The sequence below is a fragment of the Talpa occidentalis genome, unplaced genomic scaffold (genome assembly GCF_014898055.3).
Source record: "Talpa occidentalis isolate TD23 unplaced genomic scaffold, MPIMG_talOcc4v2.1 talOcc4.11, whole genome shotgun sequence".
Taxonomy (NCBI): Eukaryota; Metazoa; Chordata; class Mammalia; order Eulipotyphla; family Talpidae; genus Talpa; species Talpa occidentalis.
Window position 1 is genome coordinate 10,953,702 of NW_023601104.1, and position 17,562 is coordinate 10,971,263.

At 42.6% G+C, this 17,562-nt stretch overlaps 2 protein-coding genes across 12 annotated transcripts in view; one reads left to right on the forward strand and one right to left on the reverse strand.

The window, feature by feature from the left end:
- Window positions 1–1,047, reverse strand: part of EXD1 (exonuclease 3'-5' domain containing 1) — a 44,250-nt gene extending 43,203 nt beyond the window's left edge. For 7 of the 11 annotated variants that reach the window (XM_037502242.2, XM_037502248.2, XM_037502246.2 and 4 more), the window contains exon 1: window positions 7–649. The gene's annotated coding sequence lies outside the window, so the exon portion shown is untranslated. The other 4 variants (XM_037502238.2, XM_037502240.2, XM_037502241.2 and 1 more) reach the window with 4 other exon arrangements.
- Window positions 1,048–1,203: 156 nt separating this feature from the next.
- CHP1 (calcineurin like EF-hand protein 1) overlaps window positions 1,204–17,562 on the forward strand; it is a 36,195-nt gene continuing 19,836 nt past the window's right edge. The window contains exons 1-2 of the mRNA XM_037502249.2: window positions 1,204–1,425; window positions 10,765–10,837. Of these exons, the coding sequence (XP_037358146.1) occupies window positions 1,359–1,425; window positions 10,765–10,837 (140 nt within the window). The 5' untranslated portion in view covers window positions 1,204–1,358. The remainder of the gene's footprint in view (window positions 1,426–10,764; window positions 10,838–17,562) is intronic.

Here is a 17,562-nt window from a genome sequence, read left to right on the forward strand (position 1 = left end):
ACCCACATTCACAAGATAAAAGCAGCTCCTGAGGCTTCTAGACCGGCATATCCAGAATTTCACGCTCTGCATAGGAAAGCACATCACTAGGTCAAACAAGGGCAGGTCAATCACAAACACCACTAAGGGAGACTAGCGCCTGGGCCTCAGGCTTAGCGGTCAGAACCTTAGGTAAAAGCTAAAAATTAAATGGACTCGGGCGGCTTCCATCGCGCTTAGTTATAGGGGCCAGACTTTGGTTCTTCCACCTCGGAAAGCAGTTCCGTTCAAAGTAACCCTCGGCCGGCAGGGAGGGCATGTCGGGGCAGGTGAAGCCACAGGAGGAGCCCTGGCTGCCGGGGTGGAACAATCTAACAGGTGGCGTTAAACATTTCCAACGAGTGAAAAGCAGGCCGCAAAACAAAGTGCAAATTCCTCATTTTTAAGACAAAATAAACTTTGAATAAACCGCGGGTCCTACGCCAGGAATTCACACTCCTCGGCCGTTGGGGCTGGGTTTTTTTTTTTTTTTCCACCAAAGGAAGTTTGGGGAATCCTGTTCCAATTTTAGCCAAAAGGTGAAAAAAGGTGCGTTTTCCGGGCTTCGCTCTTTGAACTAAGAACTCTGGGGCGCCCCCAGCCCGCGGTGGCGGTTATCAAAATCCCCAAAGCAAACCAGAGAAAAGCGCGCGGAGCCCCCGACTCGCCGCGCCGCCGCCGGCCGGGCTGAGGCGAGGCCGCGAGCCCCGGGGCTTCCCGAGCGGCGCGCCGGCTCCCGAGCGCCCGCTGCGGCCCGGAGGAGCGAGTTCGACCAGCAAAGAGGCGGCGCCGTTCCCGGCAGGCAGCTCCCAGGGGACACACCCAAGGGTTCCCCCACTTATTTGTGTTTCTCTCTACCACCCGTTCACCTGGTGGGTGGGAGGCCCAGGGTCAAAGGTCTGTGAGGAAAGGGTCGGCCATGTTGCCGGCCGCGCGTTTTTTGGTGGTAAACAGCGTGTCGACGGCGTTGCCCTTTTAATTGCGCTCGCTGGCCCCGGAGGGTCGAGGACATCGCCCCTTTAAGTCCGGTGGCATCACGGTTCCGGGGGCGGGGCCTGTCTTTCGCAAGACCGTGCCAGCCCGGGGCTGATTCATTCGGGGGCTGGAGTTAGCAGCGGCGACGTTAGGTTCCACGTAGGGCGTTTCCTAGCTCCTGATTGGCTAATCGTGGGGCCGCCCACCCCCGCGCTCCGCCCCCGGGTTCGCTCTCCGGTCCGCAGTGGAAACAGTGCCCTCTCCCTTCTTGACCCCTGGTCCTCTCTCCCCTCCCTTCCTCCCTCCCTCCCGCCGCCGCGGTCGATTTTGGCGCTGCTGCTCCCGGAGGCGCTCCCGGCTCGGCGATGGGGTCTCGGGCCTCCACGTTGTTGAGGGACGAAGAGCTCGAGGAGATAAAGAAGGAGACTGGCTGTGAGTTGGGGTAGGGGGTGGGAGCGCGGCCGGGCGCCGCCGGTGGCCTCCGCAGCGAGCCAGGCTGTCGCTGAGGTCTGGAGCTGGGGCGCCCAGAGGTTTTGGGGGGTCCTGTGCGCATCCTGGGCAGTCCCTGTGCTGGAGCTTAGAGGTGAGGGACTGGAGGGCTATTCCGTGTGGGGCTTCCTTCCCTCAAAGGGGGGAGTCGTGACCACCCCTCAGGCAGGGACTCGGCTCTCTGGTCTTCCCCCCTCTCGGGAGTGCCTTTATTTCCCTTCCTCACACTAACCACAAAGTCAGGGGCTCTGGATGGCTGCTACAGAAAACATCCGTTCCTGTGACGTTTAAGGACTTAAAGCCACTGACAACTGTGGGAAATCACGACCACAACTGCAGCAAGAGCTTGTGGCTTTTACCACAAGTCTTGTAGTAGACTTTGGAAGGCATGGCTTGGTGATGGGAGGCCTTTCAAGAATCAGGACCCTTGAGGTCTGAGACTTTTTCATCCGGAACCTGTGGAGAAAAACCACGGAGACTCAGGCCACGATTTTTGCTTACATGGAGGATTCTTACTCTAATAGCAGATACACTGATTTATGCTATTCTGGTGTACTTTATGCAGCTTCTGTAGAAATTAGATGAGTTCCAAAAATCTCAGTGTGGATTTGTGCTAGGAGAGAATTTTTTTTAAGATTTTTTTAAAATTTATGCATACAAGAGTTGGGGTGTAGGCCAGAGTTGGGGAGGAGGGCTAAGAGTGTTCACCAGAGACTGAATGGGGAGCAGAACTGGCGATTGACTGAAGGACACTGCTGAGGGGAGCAGATAGCAAGGCAGGAGATGTCCCCTGGACCATGTGGGTTAGCTCCCTGGCCAGGGATGGAACTCATGCTGCAGTGGCTGCTGATAGCTTCACAGTGGTGAGACTTAACCCCTTGTGCCACCAGGGAGACCCTAGAAACGAATTTTTTTTTTATGGTTCAGCCTCATGCCCCTGAACAAAATGGGCAACATGGCTTTAGGAATGTAGAGGTTCTGCGAAATGCCATTATACACTGTCTAACCCTTGATAATGCATATGATATTTTCTCTCCTTATTAATCCATTGTGCCTCTTGTGTTTTAAATGAGTTATGTCAGCATTTGAGCTCTGTCTCTTTGTGATACCTAGCAGGTATCAGAATAGTGGCCCATATGCAGGTAATATTGAAAGGTGCTAGGGGAACTAAGAGTGATTCAGGCAGTGGTGGCCTGAGTTAAATCAAATGACTGTCCTGCACTTATGACAATGTCAACTTTTAGAATCTTCAAGTTAGAAGGGACATTAATCTGGTCCCACCTCTTGTCAGATTGGTTTACTGCTTTTAGCATCCCTAACTTACGGTGATTAAACCTCTTCATAAAGACTTTTAATGATGATGAGTTTACTATCTATTAATATAGTCCTTTTCCTGATTTTGCGTGAATAACAGAAAGTAGTTAGCTGTTTATAGTATGCAGTACTTGTTTGGCAACTTGACCTTCTGGTCGTTTTGTGATTTTTTTTCCTGACTCCTGAGAGTAGAAATATAGGCAGTTTGGATTCAGCAAGCTTTTTTTTAGATTTATTTTATGTATTTATGTATTTATTTATGCGTGTAAGAGCGCTTAGTCTAGCCCTGGGGAGATGAAGAGAGTGTGTATGAGAGGATTCACCAGAGACAGAGTGGGGAGCAGAACAGGCAGATCTACTGAAATACACTGCTGAGGGGAGTGTTGGGCAAGATGAGAGGTCTGCTGTGCCATGTGGGTCAACTCCCTTGCCAGGGATGGAACTCATGCTGAGTCGCTGCAGGTAGCTTTATAGTGCTGAGACTTAGCCCCTTCCACCACCAGGGAGGCCCTCAGCAAGGTTTTAATTACATTTTGATGCCATGGCCACATATATATTCATGATTAAAATAAAAATATCTCAATGAGGAAGTATACACCATAGTGAAGATGGGGAAATGCTCATTTTTGCCTCATGACAAAGGGAGCTGTAATCCTATTCTGGTGTATTTCCTTTGACCAATGTAAAAGGCTTGGGTTGCCATAGGATTCTGGGTTATATTATTGTGTGACTTGTGGCAAGCAGAACTAAGTACTCCTGGAGGAACTGTTTTCCTAGTTGCTGAAAAGTTACTATAAGCCTAAGGGAGATCCTCAACCCCAGCCAGTGCAAGTGTATATACTGAGCTAGAAAATCTAATGAAACAAAAACTTAATTGAATTTTTACGGCGTCTATATCCAGAAGTTTGCTAGATACTCAGAGCAGATGGTGACAGTACACCCACAGCCTGATCATGGAGATAAACCTACAAGAGTTAGGATTAACAGCATGATATAAGATAGCTAAAATTGTGTGGCATCTGCCCTAAGACTTCAAGACAGAATCCTTGTGGTCCAGCCTTGTGGAGGCCAGGAATTGGGCTTTGGTGCATGCATGGACCAATTTGAATGGAGAAAAAGGAGGGCATTTTGATTGGCTTCTATGAGCTATTTCCCCACAGCCTGCTACAGAGTCATTCTACCATCCTCAGAGAGTTGAGCCATCAGTTTATACAGTTAGTGCCCCTCAGCAGAGTTATGTTATTTTTAAAGGAGTTTTTTTTTAAAGTATTCATTTATTAAGAGTTTTTGCTCCTGGTGGAGTAAGGGGTTAAGTCGCTTCACTATGAATCTATCTGCAGCCACTGTATCAGGAATTCCATCCCGACCAGGGAGGTAACCCACATGGCACAGCAGACCTCTTCTGTCTTGCACACTGCTCCCCTCAGCAGTGTATTTCAGTAGATCTGCTTGTTCTGCTCCCCACTCTGTCTCTGGTGAATCCTCTCATCGTTGCCCCCCCCCTCCTCCAGCCTGCACCCCAGCTCTGGTATACATAAATAAATAAATCTTAAAAAAAAAGTTTGGGGAGCTATCTACAGAAACACTAAGAAAAAGTATTACTTTAACTGTTTCCTTCACCCGTGAAAAAATGTAGCATAATTGAGGAAAACTAACTTTATATTCAATATGAAAGCTTTGCATTGGACTTAGTGATTGTATTATTATTTTTTTTTTTTGCAGTTGATGTTTTATTGACTCCAGAGTCAGCAACTCATTCATTTTTCTAATATTCATTGTCTTTTTATATGCTAATGTATACAATTTTTTTCTATTTTATTTTTTATTGAGGTACCATTGGTTTACAACACTGTGTGAGTCAGCAGTATAGGATCACACCCTTTCGGGTGTTGTTACTATACTCATCAGACAGGCACCCTTAGTTCTCTGCTCTAGGAGAGCTCTCCCAGACCCTTTAATGATTATATATCATTTGTAAGTCTAAATCTATTGGAGTTCATATGTGATTAACTTAGCTGTTACTTGAAATGTCATCTCTAAGGGTTTGGAAAAAGTATTTCTAGGTAAAAATTATCTGTAAGCCTCCATTTTTATCATCTGCAGATGGGAATAATAGTACTTTATAGGATTCTTATGAAGCACTAAATGAGAAAAATTATGTAAACTACTTACAATAATGAGTAGTATATAATCAGTGCCAGATGTGTGTTAGCTATTATTATTGTGAACCATGGATAACAGTCATCTTATTGGGAAAATACATTTGCATGTGTTAAGTTATAAAACTGTCCCACTATATATAACTGGGCAGGTGACAGCATTTTATGCTCTTACTATTTTCAGTGGCATTGGATTAGAAATTGAGTACAGACGTTGTTTTTCCAGTACTGAGGAGATAAAACTTTTAAAAGAGTAGAACTACTGATGTTTCCTCTAATAGTTTAAAGAACATTGTCTAAAAACCCTTTGAAGGGGCAGAAAACATTTGCTGTATTGTCTTTGTACTACTGCTTTTCACATTTAAGCATGTCCATAAGTTAAAGCTCATTTGAGTAAATGTCTGTAGGGGAAAGGTCCTATGTGTCTTGGAAGTTTCTGTAATCTCTGCTCTTAGTTGACTTAGCATAGCATTAAGTTGAATTCTTTAAAACCTTTTATTTTTATTTTATTTTAAAGGTTTGCTTTTATTTATATATGGTTTTTATTTTAAAGATTTATTTTTATTTATATATGCATACACAACCCGGGGTATAGGCCAGAGGTGTAGGAGGGGAGAAGATTCACCAGAGACAGAGTGGGGAGCAGAACAGGCGGATCTACTGAAATGTACTGCTGAGGGGAGCAGCGGGCCAGACAGGAGAGGTCTGCTGTGCCATGTGTGTCAGCTCCCTAGCCCAGGATAGAACTTACACTGCAGTGGCTGGTGATAGCTTGATAGTGCTGAGACTTAACCCCTTGCACCACCAGGGAGGCCCTAAAACTTTTTTTTTTTTTTTTAATAAGAAGCACTTAATCTGTGAGAAATGATTCATGCCATTTGAGTAATAGTGAATGCAGATTTATTTGTTTTTAGTCTTTAGCTTCTGGTGTGTGTCATGTGGTATGGAGAGGGTGTTGAACAGGTTTGCAAAGTAAGTCTTACAGGCTGGTAAGATTTTGTTTGTTTGAAAGAGTGTAGTGATATTAGAACTAGTGTGGGGTTTTAGTGTTTGGTTTTTTTTTTTTTTTTTTTTTTGTGGACAGCATGTAAATGGAAATTCAACTTCAGGCTGCTACTGCCTCAAAATGTTGGATCCCCTTCATGGTCCTTACCTACCTGGCATGCCATAGTGCCTGAAGGTCCTGAAACTACTTGCCTTCTGGCTTCTAGTGAAATGGAAATGCACAGATAATGAGCACTTTTAACTGGTTTGTATTAAATGATTCAGAAAGCTCTTTTCCCTCCCAACTTTTTCTTTTAAAGATTTATTTATTTATGCATACAAGAACTGGGGTGTAAGCCAAAGGTGGGGGTAGGTGAAAGGATTCACCAGAGAGAGTGGGAAGCAAAACAGGCAGATCTACTTAAATACACTGCTGAGGGGAGCAGAGGGCAAGACAGGAGAGGTCTGCTGTGCCATGTGGGTTACTCCCTGGCCAGCGGGGGCTCGAACTCATGGAACTTAAACTGCTGTGACTGGCAATAGCCTGATAGCGCTGTCTTTAACCCCTGTGACATCAGGGAGGCCCTCTCCTAACTTTTTATGATGAAAATTTTCAAATATATAGAAAAGTTAAAATAGTGTAATGAACATCCATAACCCTCCACCTTAAATTCAACAGCTATTTTTTGCTATATTTGCTCTGTTCATATTTTTTTTTTATGAACTATTTGAAAGTTGCAGATGGCAAAACTCTTCACCCCTCAATACCGGTGCATGAATCCTGTGAACAGGGGTTTCTCTTACATAACCACAACGCTGTTACCATGCTAAGAAGGTAACAATAATTCTATAACATTATCTTCTATTTGGTCCATATTAAAATTTCCCTAATTATAAGGAGGTAATTTTTTTTTTAATGTCTTTTAAGTCTCTTAGTCTATAGTTTCACTAAAAGAGGCAAACTCTTGAAGTCATTTGGTTAGGAGAAGCAGGGGAAGTTTTGGGGTTGTAGAGTGTTTCAGGAGGTGCAGGCTTTATCTTTTATTTAGAGTTACCTTTGGTTACACTTGTATATTTTACCAGATTATCAATCTATTATTTACTATTAAGATTTAGGCTAAGGGCAAGGGCAAAATAAATTTTTTCTTACTGCCTTTTGGTTTTTATTCATCCCTCTGTAATTCCTCCTTGGGGCTTGACACTGCTCTGAAATGCCTTCCAACTCTGAGAATGACGTAGTAATGATAGGTATGTTTGTAGTTAAGATTAACAGGGCCTTTTAAGTAATATTGCGGTAATATAAAATAATTATTTGCCTGTCATTGGAGGAAAATATAGATTCATTCAAGACATGTCCATGTGCATGGCCTTTTCTGAGAGCAATTGTTAACTCCTGAGACTTCCTTTGGGCTACCAAGAATGGCGCAGGTTTGGGGAACCTGTCCTGCTAGTTTAGAACCTGGTGGAAACTGTTTGCTGGAACAGAGCTTCTGGTAACTTTCTGCTCCTTGAACTTGCTTTGAACTGTATGCTTTAGAATTTGTGATTGTAAGTTTAGCATCTAAATTGAAGGGTTTTTTTTTTTTTTTTTAAAGATTTTTAAAAACAAAGACTTGGTAACAGTATCATTACAATATTAGTTTTGAAATTTAGAAGGTGGATTGAGATATGACCATATTGAGTTGTGTTTTTAAAGTTGGTGTTTGGTTGTGCATTTCTCCACTGGTTTCCATATAGTCCAGTTAGCCCTGGAAAATGGTAGTTTTATGGTTGTTTTGTTGTAGAAATGATTTCTAGCCTTTTACCCAGGCAGGGGAAGAACAAGCGGTACTTCAGGAATGGTGAGGTCAGGAGAAGCTTTATTACTCATGCATGAGGTCCCAGACCTGGGTAGTCCCGTAAGGTCTGAGCACCAGTTTAAAGACCAAGGGTTCCTTTTATATATAGCTGTCTCCATATCTGTTACATTGATAGCTTCATTTTTCAGCAGGCACAACCATTTGCGGCAAAGTCCCCAGACAAGGGGGGCAAGGCAAGGGGGGACAGATGCAAGCATTCAGGGATGGCCTTGGAGAGACAGACCAGCTTGGCCGACTGCTGACCTTGTAGATAAGAGTGCTGAGGCCCTGGCCATGAATCTTGAAAGGGAAGGAGCATTAAGTAAGCAAACTTGTTGATTATGCCTGCGTTGGAGCAGTGCATCTGGGCTGGAAGATCTGCTGGAATTTTTATTATATTCTTTGGCTCAACAATGTATTTTCGCTTCAGTTTGACTATTTACATGTTTGTTTGTTATTTTTTGATATGTTGGCAAATCGTGCATGTAGGCAGCCATAAACTGGTCATTATTTCCTGAAGTAATTGGTGAAATGACATACCTGTACTTTTTTGCAGGACTTCAAAAATCATGCTATAAGAGGTTTCTGTGCCCAGTGTTTTCAGATGATGATATAGACTACAAAGATATCTGATGGCTCATTTTTCAAAGGAGTTAGACTGGATGATAGCAATTCTAAAATTGTTTAAATTGTTGGGGCCTCCTTGGTGGCCTAGGGATTAAGTCTCAGTGCTATCACGACAGCCAAGTTCCATCCCCGGCCAGAGAGCTAACCCACATATGTCGCAGCAGACCTCTCCTGTCTCGCCCGCTGCTCCCCTTAGCAGTAAATTTCAGTAGATCCACCTGTTCTGCTCCCCTCTCTGTTTCTGGTGAATCCTCTCACCCCCCTGTACCTCTAGCCTATACCCCAGTTCTTGTATGCATAAATAAATAAATAAATCTTTAAAAAATTGTTTAAGTTGATATATGTACTTATATATAGACCCAGGGAATTTTTACAAATATTTACAAGAAACTGTAATAGTTTGCCTTTGGCAAGGGAGACACTGGAAATTGGTAGAGTTTTCGTTGGGTACTCTTGTCTAGCTGCATTTTCAACCTGTACATAGATTATTTTCTCAAATTAAAAAAAAGTATTAGAAAATAAAAATTGAATACATTTCTTGTTGAGGAAAGTAATCTGAAGTATATAATATCTAAGTACTAAAAACTGATCCAGTAAACTAAATATGCAGTTTTTAAATGGATGCCAAAGAAATACAGAGAAATTATGAATTAACAAAAGGAAGATATTACAACTGTATGAAGTGTACAAATGACTGATAACAGATGGTATATGAAGAAATGAAAATGCTATTGAGATTATGAACAAATTTTGTTTTTTCAAAACATCTTTTGGGAAACTTAGTCAGTCTTTAACTGATTTATTTTTGTTAACCTAAAGATAACTGTAGTTCTCCAGCAGCCTTTGAGGCCCAGCCTTTGAGCCAGGGTAAACAGGTCAGGTTCCTGAAGAAATGCTGATTGTGGCTAACAGAGCCAATTAGGGCAGCAGGAATACTGTACCTTCAGGCTTACAGTTTAAGGGTGATGATGATAGTAGCTGACCTGCAGGACTTGCCGTGTGCAGAAACTTTCCCTTGGCCTCTCAGTTCACTCTACAATCCCGATTCACTCACCCTTTCTGGGAAGCCGCAGTGCTGTGAATGGGATTGGACTCTGCCAGCCTGATCCTCACAAGGCTGCACTCTTTACATCATGCTGTTCTCACCCTCCTGACTGCCAGAAAGGTCCACAGCTTCTTCCTCAGTGTCTGGACCACTGCTGGCTCTGGCCTGGCTGAGAGTGAGTCTTCATCCTCAGAATGAGAGCCTTGGAGCTTCTGCCCACCTTGAAGCACAGGTGCAGAGCAGAGCTGCTTTCCACACTGATGCTGAAGACTCCCAGCCACACCTCGCACCTCAGTGCTCACCCCAGTTCAGGGCCACTGGCTTCCAGCTTCTCCGCTGTGCCCCTGTTTACTTTATCCCACTGTTCCTAAGATTACAAGCAGATTTTTGTTTCATAAACTTTGGGGGGAGGGCAACTATCAGAACGCTTTGGGCCACCCCTTTAAATCCTTCAAGGTACAGCCTAGGACGAAGTCCATACTTGCTGCACCCTTTTTAGCTGTTGTCTTTTCTCCTTTGATAACTCATTTTTCCCCCTCCTGCCTCTTTTTGATGAGGAGACTGGGCTACTTCTCACAAGTTCCTTTTTGTATTTTCAAAGTTATTACCTCATTTTAATTGTCAACTTGTACCTAGGTTAATTCAAAATGAGAAGCAAAACAGCTTTCTTGTAGATGTCATCTGGTGATAACTTGACCGTGTTACGAACTGTCCAGTTTGCCTTCTTGCAGCCTGTTCCTCAGTAAAACTCAGTAGCCCTTATTCACAGAGGCAGTGGTCATCTTTTGTCTGACTGTGTGGTCAGTCATGAGAGAAATGGCAAAGCTGCTACTGCTTGGGACAGGACAAACCAGTTTTTGAAAATAGAATATTTGATGTGTCCCACCTTTAATTTAGTACCTATCCACTAGAGCCAGCCTAAAACATTAACCCGAATAATATGTATGTGATTTTAATCAAAGAATGCATTTTCATAACCTCTGAGTCAGCACTGAAAGGTGAAAGTTTCACAATTTCATCTTAAACTAAATTCTGCTTTGTTTTGTTAAATCTTAACCTCTAGACAATTAATTAAACCTAGACTTCACTCCTGAGAGTCCATTTTTATAACTCTCATTTAGTTTATTTTCTGACTCCTTTCATTCTTTAACTTTTAACCTTTCTGTTTTCACACTCTAGAGATGAGTCAAAGTTGAGACATCACCCCATTTTATGCACTTTGAAGTCTGATGCTAAACTGGCTTCTAAAGGGCTACATTCGGGTTCAGTTTGAGTGGAGTACTTCTCCAACTGGGGCTCATTTTGTGTTCTTCAGTTTCCCACAGTCAGATCACCCGCCTCTACAGCCGGTTCACCAGCCTGGACAAAGGAGAGAACGGGACTCTCAGGTAGGCAGTCCTTTCTTTATTTCCTGGCAATGTCTGAATAGCTGCCTTTATCCCGAGGGCAGACATGATAGTAATCCAGCGTGTGGAGAGCAGGGACCAATTTTTCCGCTGGTCTTTGAGCTCTCTTGATACACAAGGGAACTAAATAAGTAGAAGAATGGCCTTACATTTGCCATGAGGTGCTTGCTCTTTTAATCCAGCTTCCCTTAGTTTGAGTAAAAGGCCATTGTTCTGGTGCTGGGAACATACTTTTGAGAATTTCCTACATCCCTTTTCTAAACATATTGCTTTTATGAAGTTGACCCATAGCCGATGGGTCATCTTTCATTTCCCAGCCCAGTCCATCATCAATTTACATAAGTTAATGTTAGGTAAGATGTTCAATATTTTAGTATAAAACAGTGATTCTCTACAAAGGGTTATTTTGTCCTGTCTGAAGACATTTTTGATTGTCACAACTGGGGAATGCGACTGACGTGAAGGCCGGAGGTGGGCTGCTAACCAGCCTACAGCACACAAAACAGCCCTTCCCACCAACAAAGAATTGTTCTCTCCAAGAACTTAATAGTGTCAAAGTTGAGAAACTGGTCTAGAATAAGTACGTGATTTCAGAATATTATAATGCTTTATTGTATTATATTTGTGATTGTCTTATCATAGTCAAATGAATTATCTCCTTACCACCACCTCCCAACCTAAGTCTTAAGTAGCAGCCTTTTGTTACTTTTGTTCTTCAACTTTGATTGATTGGCATAGTATGAAGCAGCCTTTCTGGTGACTGGCAGAAAGCAACCGAGTACTTCCTTGAGAGGTTTCTAGCCATATGTATGATGTAGCATACAGAGGGAAGAAATATAATTGCTTACTCTATGTACATAATCCTCAAGTGGAAGAGCTAGAGAATGCTGCTAAATCCAAGGAACCGTGTTTGTTCAGGACAAAATCCGCCACCCCTGGAGGCTGGGATTAACCAAAACCACGCTGCACATTAGATAGGCAATGACTGTGGAATACCTCCCTGGTGCAACTCGGTGCTTTTTGTTGAGACAAAATACATATACAGAGTTTACCATTTTAATTAAGTGGCATTAAATATATTCACAACATTGTGCCACAATTACCATTTGGACTTATGTTGTAATTCTCTCTTGGAGTAGAATTATGGGTCCTATGGTAATCTTAATTTATTGAGGAACCACCAAACTTCTACAGGAGTTGTACCTTTTTACATTCCCACCAACACTATACAATAGTTCATTTTATTCTCCATCCTCACCAACACTTACCTGTCTTTTGATCCTTGCTGTCTTAGTGTGCGCGGTATCTCGTTGTGGTTTTGATTTGTGTTTCTCTTATTGCTAATTATGTTGAGCATCTTTTTTGAGCAGGTTGAATATTTATATATCTCTTTCAGAAATGTCTATTTAAGATCTTTGTCTATTTTTTAAAATTTTATTTTTAAATTGAGATGATAATTAACATATAACATTGTATTCACTTTAGGTTTGTCTATTTTTAAATTGGAATGTTTGTCTTTTTGTTCTTGAGAGTATCCTTGATACTAGACTCTTACCAGATGTATGATTTTGCAAATACTCCTTCCTTTTCTGTGGGTTATCCTTTCACTCTCTTTATAATGTTCTTTGAAGCACAAAATTTTTAAATTTGGTGAAGTCCAGTTTACCTTATTTTTTTAGTGTATTGAGCTTTTAAGTCATATCTAAGAATTCAAGGTCATGAAGATTTATGCCTGTGTTTTCTTCTAAGAGTTTTACAGTTTATGTTTAAGCTTTGATACATTTTTAGTTTCCTTTTATATATAGTCTGAAGTAAGAATCTAACTTTAATTTTTTGCATGTGGGTATTCAGCTGTCCCAGAACCTCTTGAAGAGACTCTGAATTTTGCTATTGAAGAATAACCATTTTCTTTATCTGGGTGCTGGTTAAAATCGTGGTGATGATTCATGCACATTACTTGTGATTTTTGCTCTTCTCTGTATGTTTGTTGTTTCTCTAAAAGTTTACCTTAAAAATAGCCTCATTTTGAGCATTGTCTTTGCTAGATAATACTTTTTCTCAAATAATGCCAGAATGAAAATTATTCCTGGATTTGAAGTCATGCAAGTTAAGTTGGCTACAGGGGACAGTGCAGACCAGTTAAACTCTGCAGTTACTACTGGGAATTACTAGTTGACTGTGTTGTTACATATCACTTTAAAAATGATGACGTGTTTTTAAAAAAATGTTACTTCGACCATGGTACATTTTAGATTCGTTCTGAATGGTGTGTTTTTAAAAAAATGTTACTTCGACCATGGTACATTTTAGATTTGTCTTGAATGGTTTTGTTACAGGGAACCACATTGTGCGCCAAACTGTTACAGGGCAACCCCAATATGATATGGGTTGCCTGACTGTGGGTCCTCACCTTTGTGCTTAAAAGGGACTTATAATGAGACTCAACTGTAGGCACACACAAAAAGGGTTAATAAAGGGTTTCTTTACAAAAGAAGGAGAAATGAAGAAATGAATAACTCAGGGAGAAAGAGAGGGAGATAAATTGGTGAATGTTTCCTACCAGTTCTGCTGAGCTGGAATCCCAGTAGCACACTGAGAGCCAGCGAAAAGCCAAGAGACCCCCCCACCCCCAAGGCCCATATGTCTGGTTATATACTAAACATGGCTGCTTAACTCTACCCTCAGTTCCCAGCAGTCCTCCTTTGTTGATGATGACATTATGGGATTTGTAGTTCTTGGTGTCTTGGAGATCTCTGGTCTGGAGTAGGGGTGAAGTCCATAAAACCTGCATTTGTGAAGTTCATTTAGGGCATCCTTTCCCCCAACAATTGTATTTTATCTAATTAAACACTAAGTACTTTTGTGGCTTTTTTTCTTGTTTGACTTTATCCAGGGAACAGATGATTTCAATATCCTGGACAAAGACTTGCTTTGCTTACAGTAATATCAGTCTTTTCAGAATGGAGTTTCTCTGATGAGAACCATGATGCCAATCTAGTTCTCATTTCTTAATAGATACTCTTTGTTTACTTCTTTGAAAACTTCAGATATCTACTTGATCTGAGATTTCACAAAGATGTACCTTTTTGTGGGCTTTTTTTTTTTTTTTTAAGATTTATTTATATATACAAGCACTGGGTACAGTTAGAAGCGCGGGAGGGTGAGAGAATTCACCAGGGCCAGAGCGGGGAGCAGAGCAGGCAGAAGGACGGAAGTACACTGCTGAGGGGAGCAGCAAGCAGCAGGAGAGGTCTGTGCGCCTTGTGGGACCCTCCTCCAGTGGCCGGGGAGCAGCCAGGGATTGAATCTGCGCTGCAGAGGCTGCGGGCAGCTTGGCAACTCAGCACTCAACCACTGCGCCACTGGGGAGGCCCTTTGTGGGCTATTTTTATTTATTCATTGCCCAGAATTGGGTAAACCATTTCAGTCTTTAGCTGGGAAGTTTTCTTCTGTTATTTCTTTGGTTATTTCCTTCTTCTTTCTCTCTTTTTTGAAGATTTATTTATTTATGCATATAAGAACTGGGGTACAGGTCAGAGTTGTGGGGAGTGAGAGGATTCACCAGAGACAGAATGGGGAGCAGAACAGGCAGATTGACTGAAATACACTGCTGAGGGGAGCAGCGGGTGAGTCAGGAGAGGTCCGCTGCACCATGTGGGTTGTTCCCTGGCTGGGGATCAAACTCATGCTGCAGTGGCTGCAGATAGCTTCATAGGTTGTGTCTTAATGCCTTGCGTCACCAGGGAGGCCCTACTCCTTCTCTTTTCTTTACTGATCTTCATGACATTTCTGTTGGCTGCCTGGCTATTAGGGCACTGTACTCAAATTTAATTTTATATTTCCTGGTCATTTGATTGTCTCCTTTGCTTTCTGAAAGGTATCTTTGAATTTATTTTTCAGTTCTTTTGATGTGTTTCTTTAGTCCATAATCATTTTTAATTTCCAAGAACCTTTCTTGTTCTCTGACCTCTGTTGTATCATTGTAAGTTATTTTTGTCTTATTAATGCAGAAATTACAAATGCTTGCTGTTGGTAATTAGCAAATGTCCATTGAGTTACTTATTAGAATCTTTCAGAAATTTCTTTTGTTCCCTGCATTATTATCTCTGTTCATCTTGATCCTGCTCTTTTTTTTTTTTTTTTTAGATTTATTTATTTATTTATACAAGCACTGGATACAGTCAGAAGCGTAGGAGGGTGAGAGAATTCACCAGAGTCAGAGCGGAGAGCAGAGCAGGCAGACTGACAAAATACACTGCTGAGGGGAGCAGCGGGTGGCAGGAGAGGTCTGCATGCCATGTGGGACCCTCACCCGGTGGCTGGGGATTGAACCAGCGCTGCAGAGGCTGTGGGCAGCTTCGCAACCCAGCGCTCAACCGCTGAGCCACCGGGGAGGCCCTTGATCCTGTTCTTTTTTAACTGGTGGTGTGCCCTTCTCCCTGCATTGTAACACTTTAAGTCTTGGTTATCCCTTTATATTTAGAAAAAGACTAGTTGGGATGCAATTGAAAGCTGGCATGGATTTGTGGTTATATTTTCTCTCTCCCTTTGTGGAAACCCTGACTTCAAGCCCTCTATAGAGTAAGCAAGGCAGTAAGTTGATAGACCTTACTTTAAGTGTATATAGTGAGAGGCAAGAGGACAAATTTACAATCCCCTCCCCCAGACAGAAGGACTGTGTTCCAGGGGGACCTGCCTCCCACACTTAACTTTAGGTCTTTTAACTAAGACCTGGCCATGAAGATCTTTCAGTTTCTTTCTGTAACGATTCTCTTTTTTAATCCTGTGGACACATGGTTTCATATTTTTGTGGTGGATTACAGTAGCAGCAGTCAGCTGGACTGTTCTTTAAAAAACTTATTTAATCAGGCCTCCCCCGTGGTGCAGTGGTTGAGTCCTGGGTTGTGAAGCTGACCGCAGCCTCTGTAGTGCCGGTTCCATCCCCGGCTGCTCCCCAGCCACCGGAGGAGGGTCCCACATGGCGTGCAGACCTCTCCTGCCGCCCGCTGCTCCCCTCAGCAGTGTACTTTGTCAGTCTTCCTGTTCTGTTCCCCCCTCTGGCTCTGTTGAATTCTCTTGCCCTCCCGCGCTTCTGACTGTACCCAGTGCTTGTATAAATGTATAAATAAATAAATAAATAAATCTTGGGGGGGGGGGACTTATTTAATCAATCTCACTGACTATTGTTGCCCTTACCAAGCAGCTGTGTATGTGCTGCTTTGCTGAGATTTTGCAGGGCAAATTGGCTCTCAGCTCTACTGTAGCACATGTGCATCTACCTTCAGATTTCCAGGATTTGTCAAATCCCTTATCTACTAGTATACTCCCACCATGGTTGTTTATATCATAGATGAAGTCCCATGGGTGCACTTTTGCTGACATTTCAGGCGGTCTTAGAGACTGAGAGAAGGTAAATGTGTATGTGTTCACCATCCTCAATCAAAAGTCAGGTACAACCTACCAAATAACCCAGTCTGGTCCTGGAACACTAAAACAGCTGACAAAGACTTTATATGGAAAAAAAACCCTATCATCAAAACAACAATATCGGACCTTCCTGGTGGCACAGTGGTTGAGCGCTGGGCTGTGAAGCTGCCCGCAGCCTCTGTAGCACCAGTTCGATCCCCGGCCGCTGGGGAGGGTCCCACATGGTGCGACAGACCTCTCCTGCTGCGCCCGCTGCTCCCCTCAGCAGTGTATTTCGTCAGTCTGCATGTTCTGTTCCCTGCTCTGGCTCTGGTGAATTCTCTCACCCTCCTGCGCTTCTGACTGTACCCAGTGCTTGTATAAATAAATAAATAAATCTTTTTTTAAAAAAAAAGACAACAATATCAAAATTGTCTTACCAATTACATTAAAAATATTAACTACAGGGCTTCCCTGGTGGCATGGCGGGTTGGGTGCTGCTCTGTGGGGCTGTCCATGGCCTCTGCAGCGCCAGTTCAATTCCCGGCTGGCCAGGGAGAGGCCCACATGGCATGGCGGACCTCTCCTGCCTCACCCGCTGCTCCCCTCAGCAGTGTCTTTGGTCTGTCTGCCTGTTCTGCTCCCCTCTCTCTCTGGTGGGTTCTCTCGCCCTCCGGTGCCTCTGGCCTGTACCCAGTTCTTGTGTAAATGGACAGATCTTTAAAATAGAAAAAAAATATTAACTGCATGCCTTAGATAATGGAAATTGTTATTTCCATGTTAATATAACTATATTTTAAGTATAAATAATTTCTCTATTATGAATCTTAAATATGGAGAATTGTTTTCATAATGGGATATGTGTTCCTATGGGTGTGTTCTAGTAACAGATTTTGATGTCCTCATTGTGTATGTCATCTGATCATGGACCCTCTATCCTTGAAAATCAAGCAGTTAACTGTGAAGCTGTATCTCTGCATAAGAAAAGAGACCTACACATTTTAGGTTTTTACAACTTTGTGGAATTAAAAAAGAATTCCTGAAGAATAAAGATTACTAAAAGATTTACAAATGAGGATCCATTTGATAGATGAGAATCCCTTGGTTAATACAGGCTCTGCTCCTAAAAATGGTAGTAACTTCTGGTTACTAAGTCTTTCAAACTGGATTTTCTTCAGAGTATCCCTCTGCCCATGAATAACTGGAAAACCAGTCTTCATTGGAATTTTCTTTGCCACGAAGAATGCCATTATACATGATTCCATTCTCAGACTTGCCTTCTCCCAGTAATAATGTCTTTT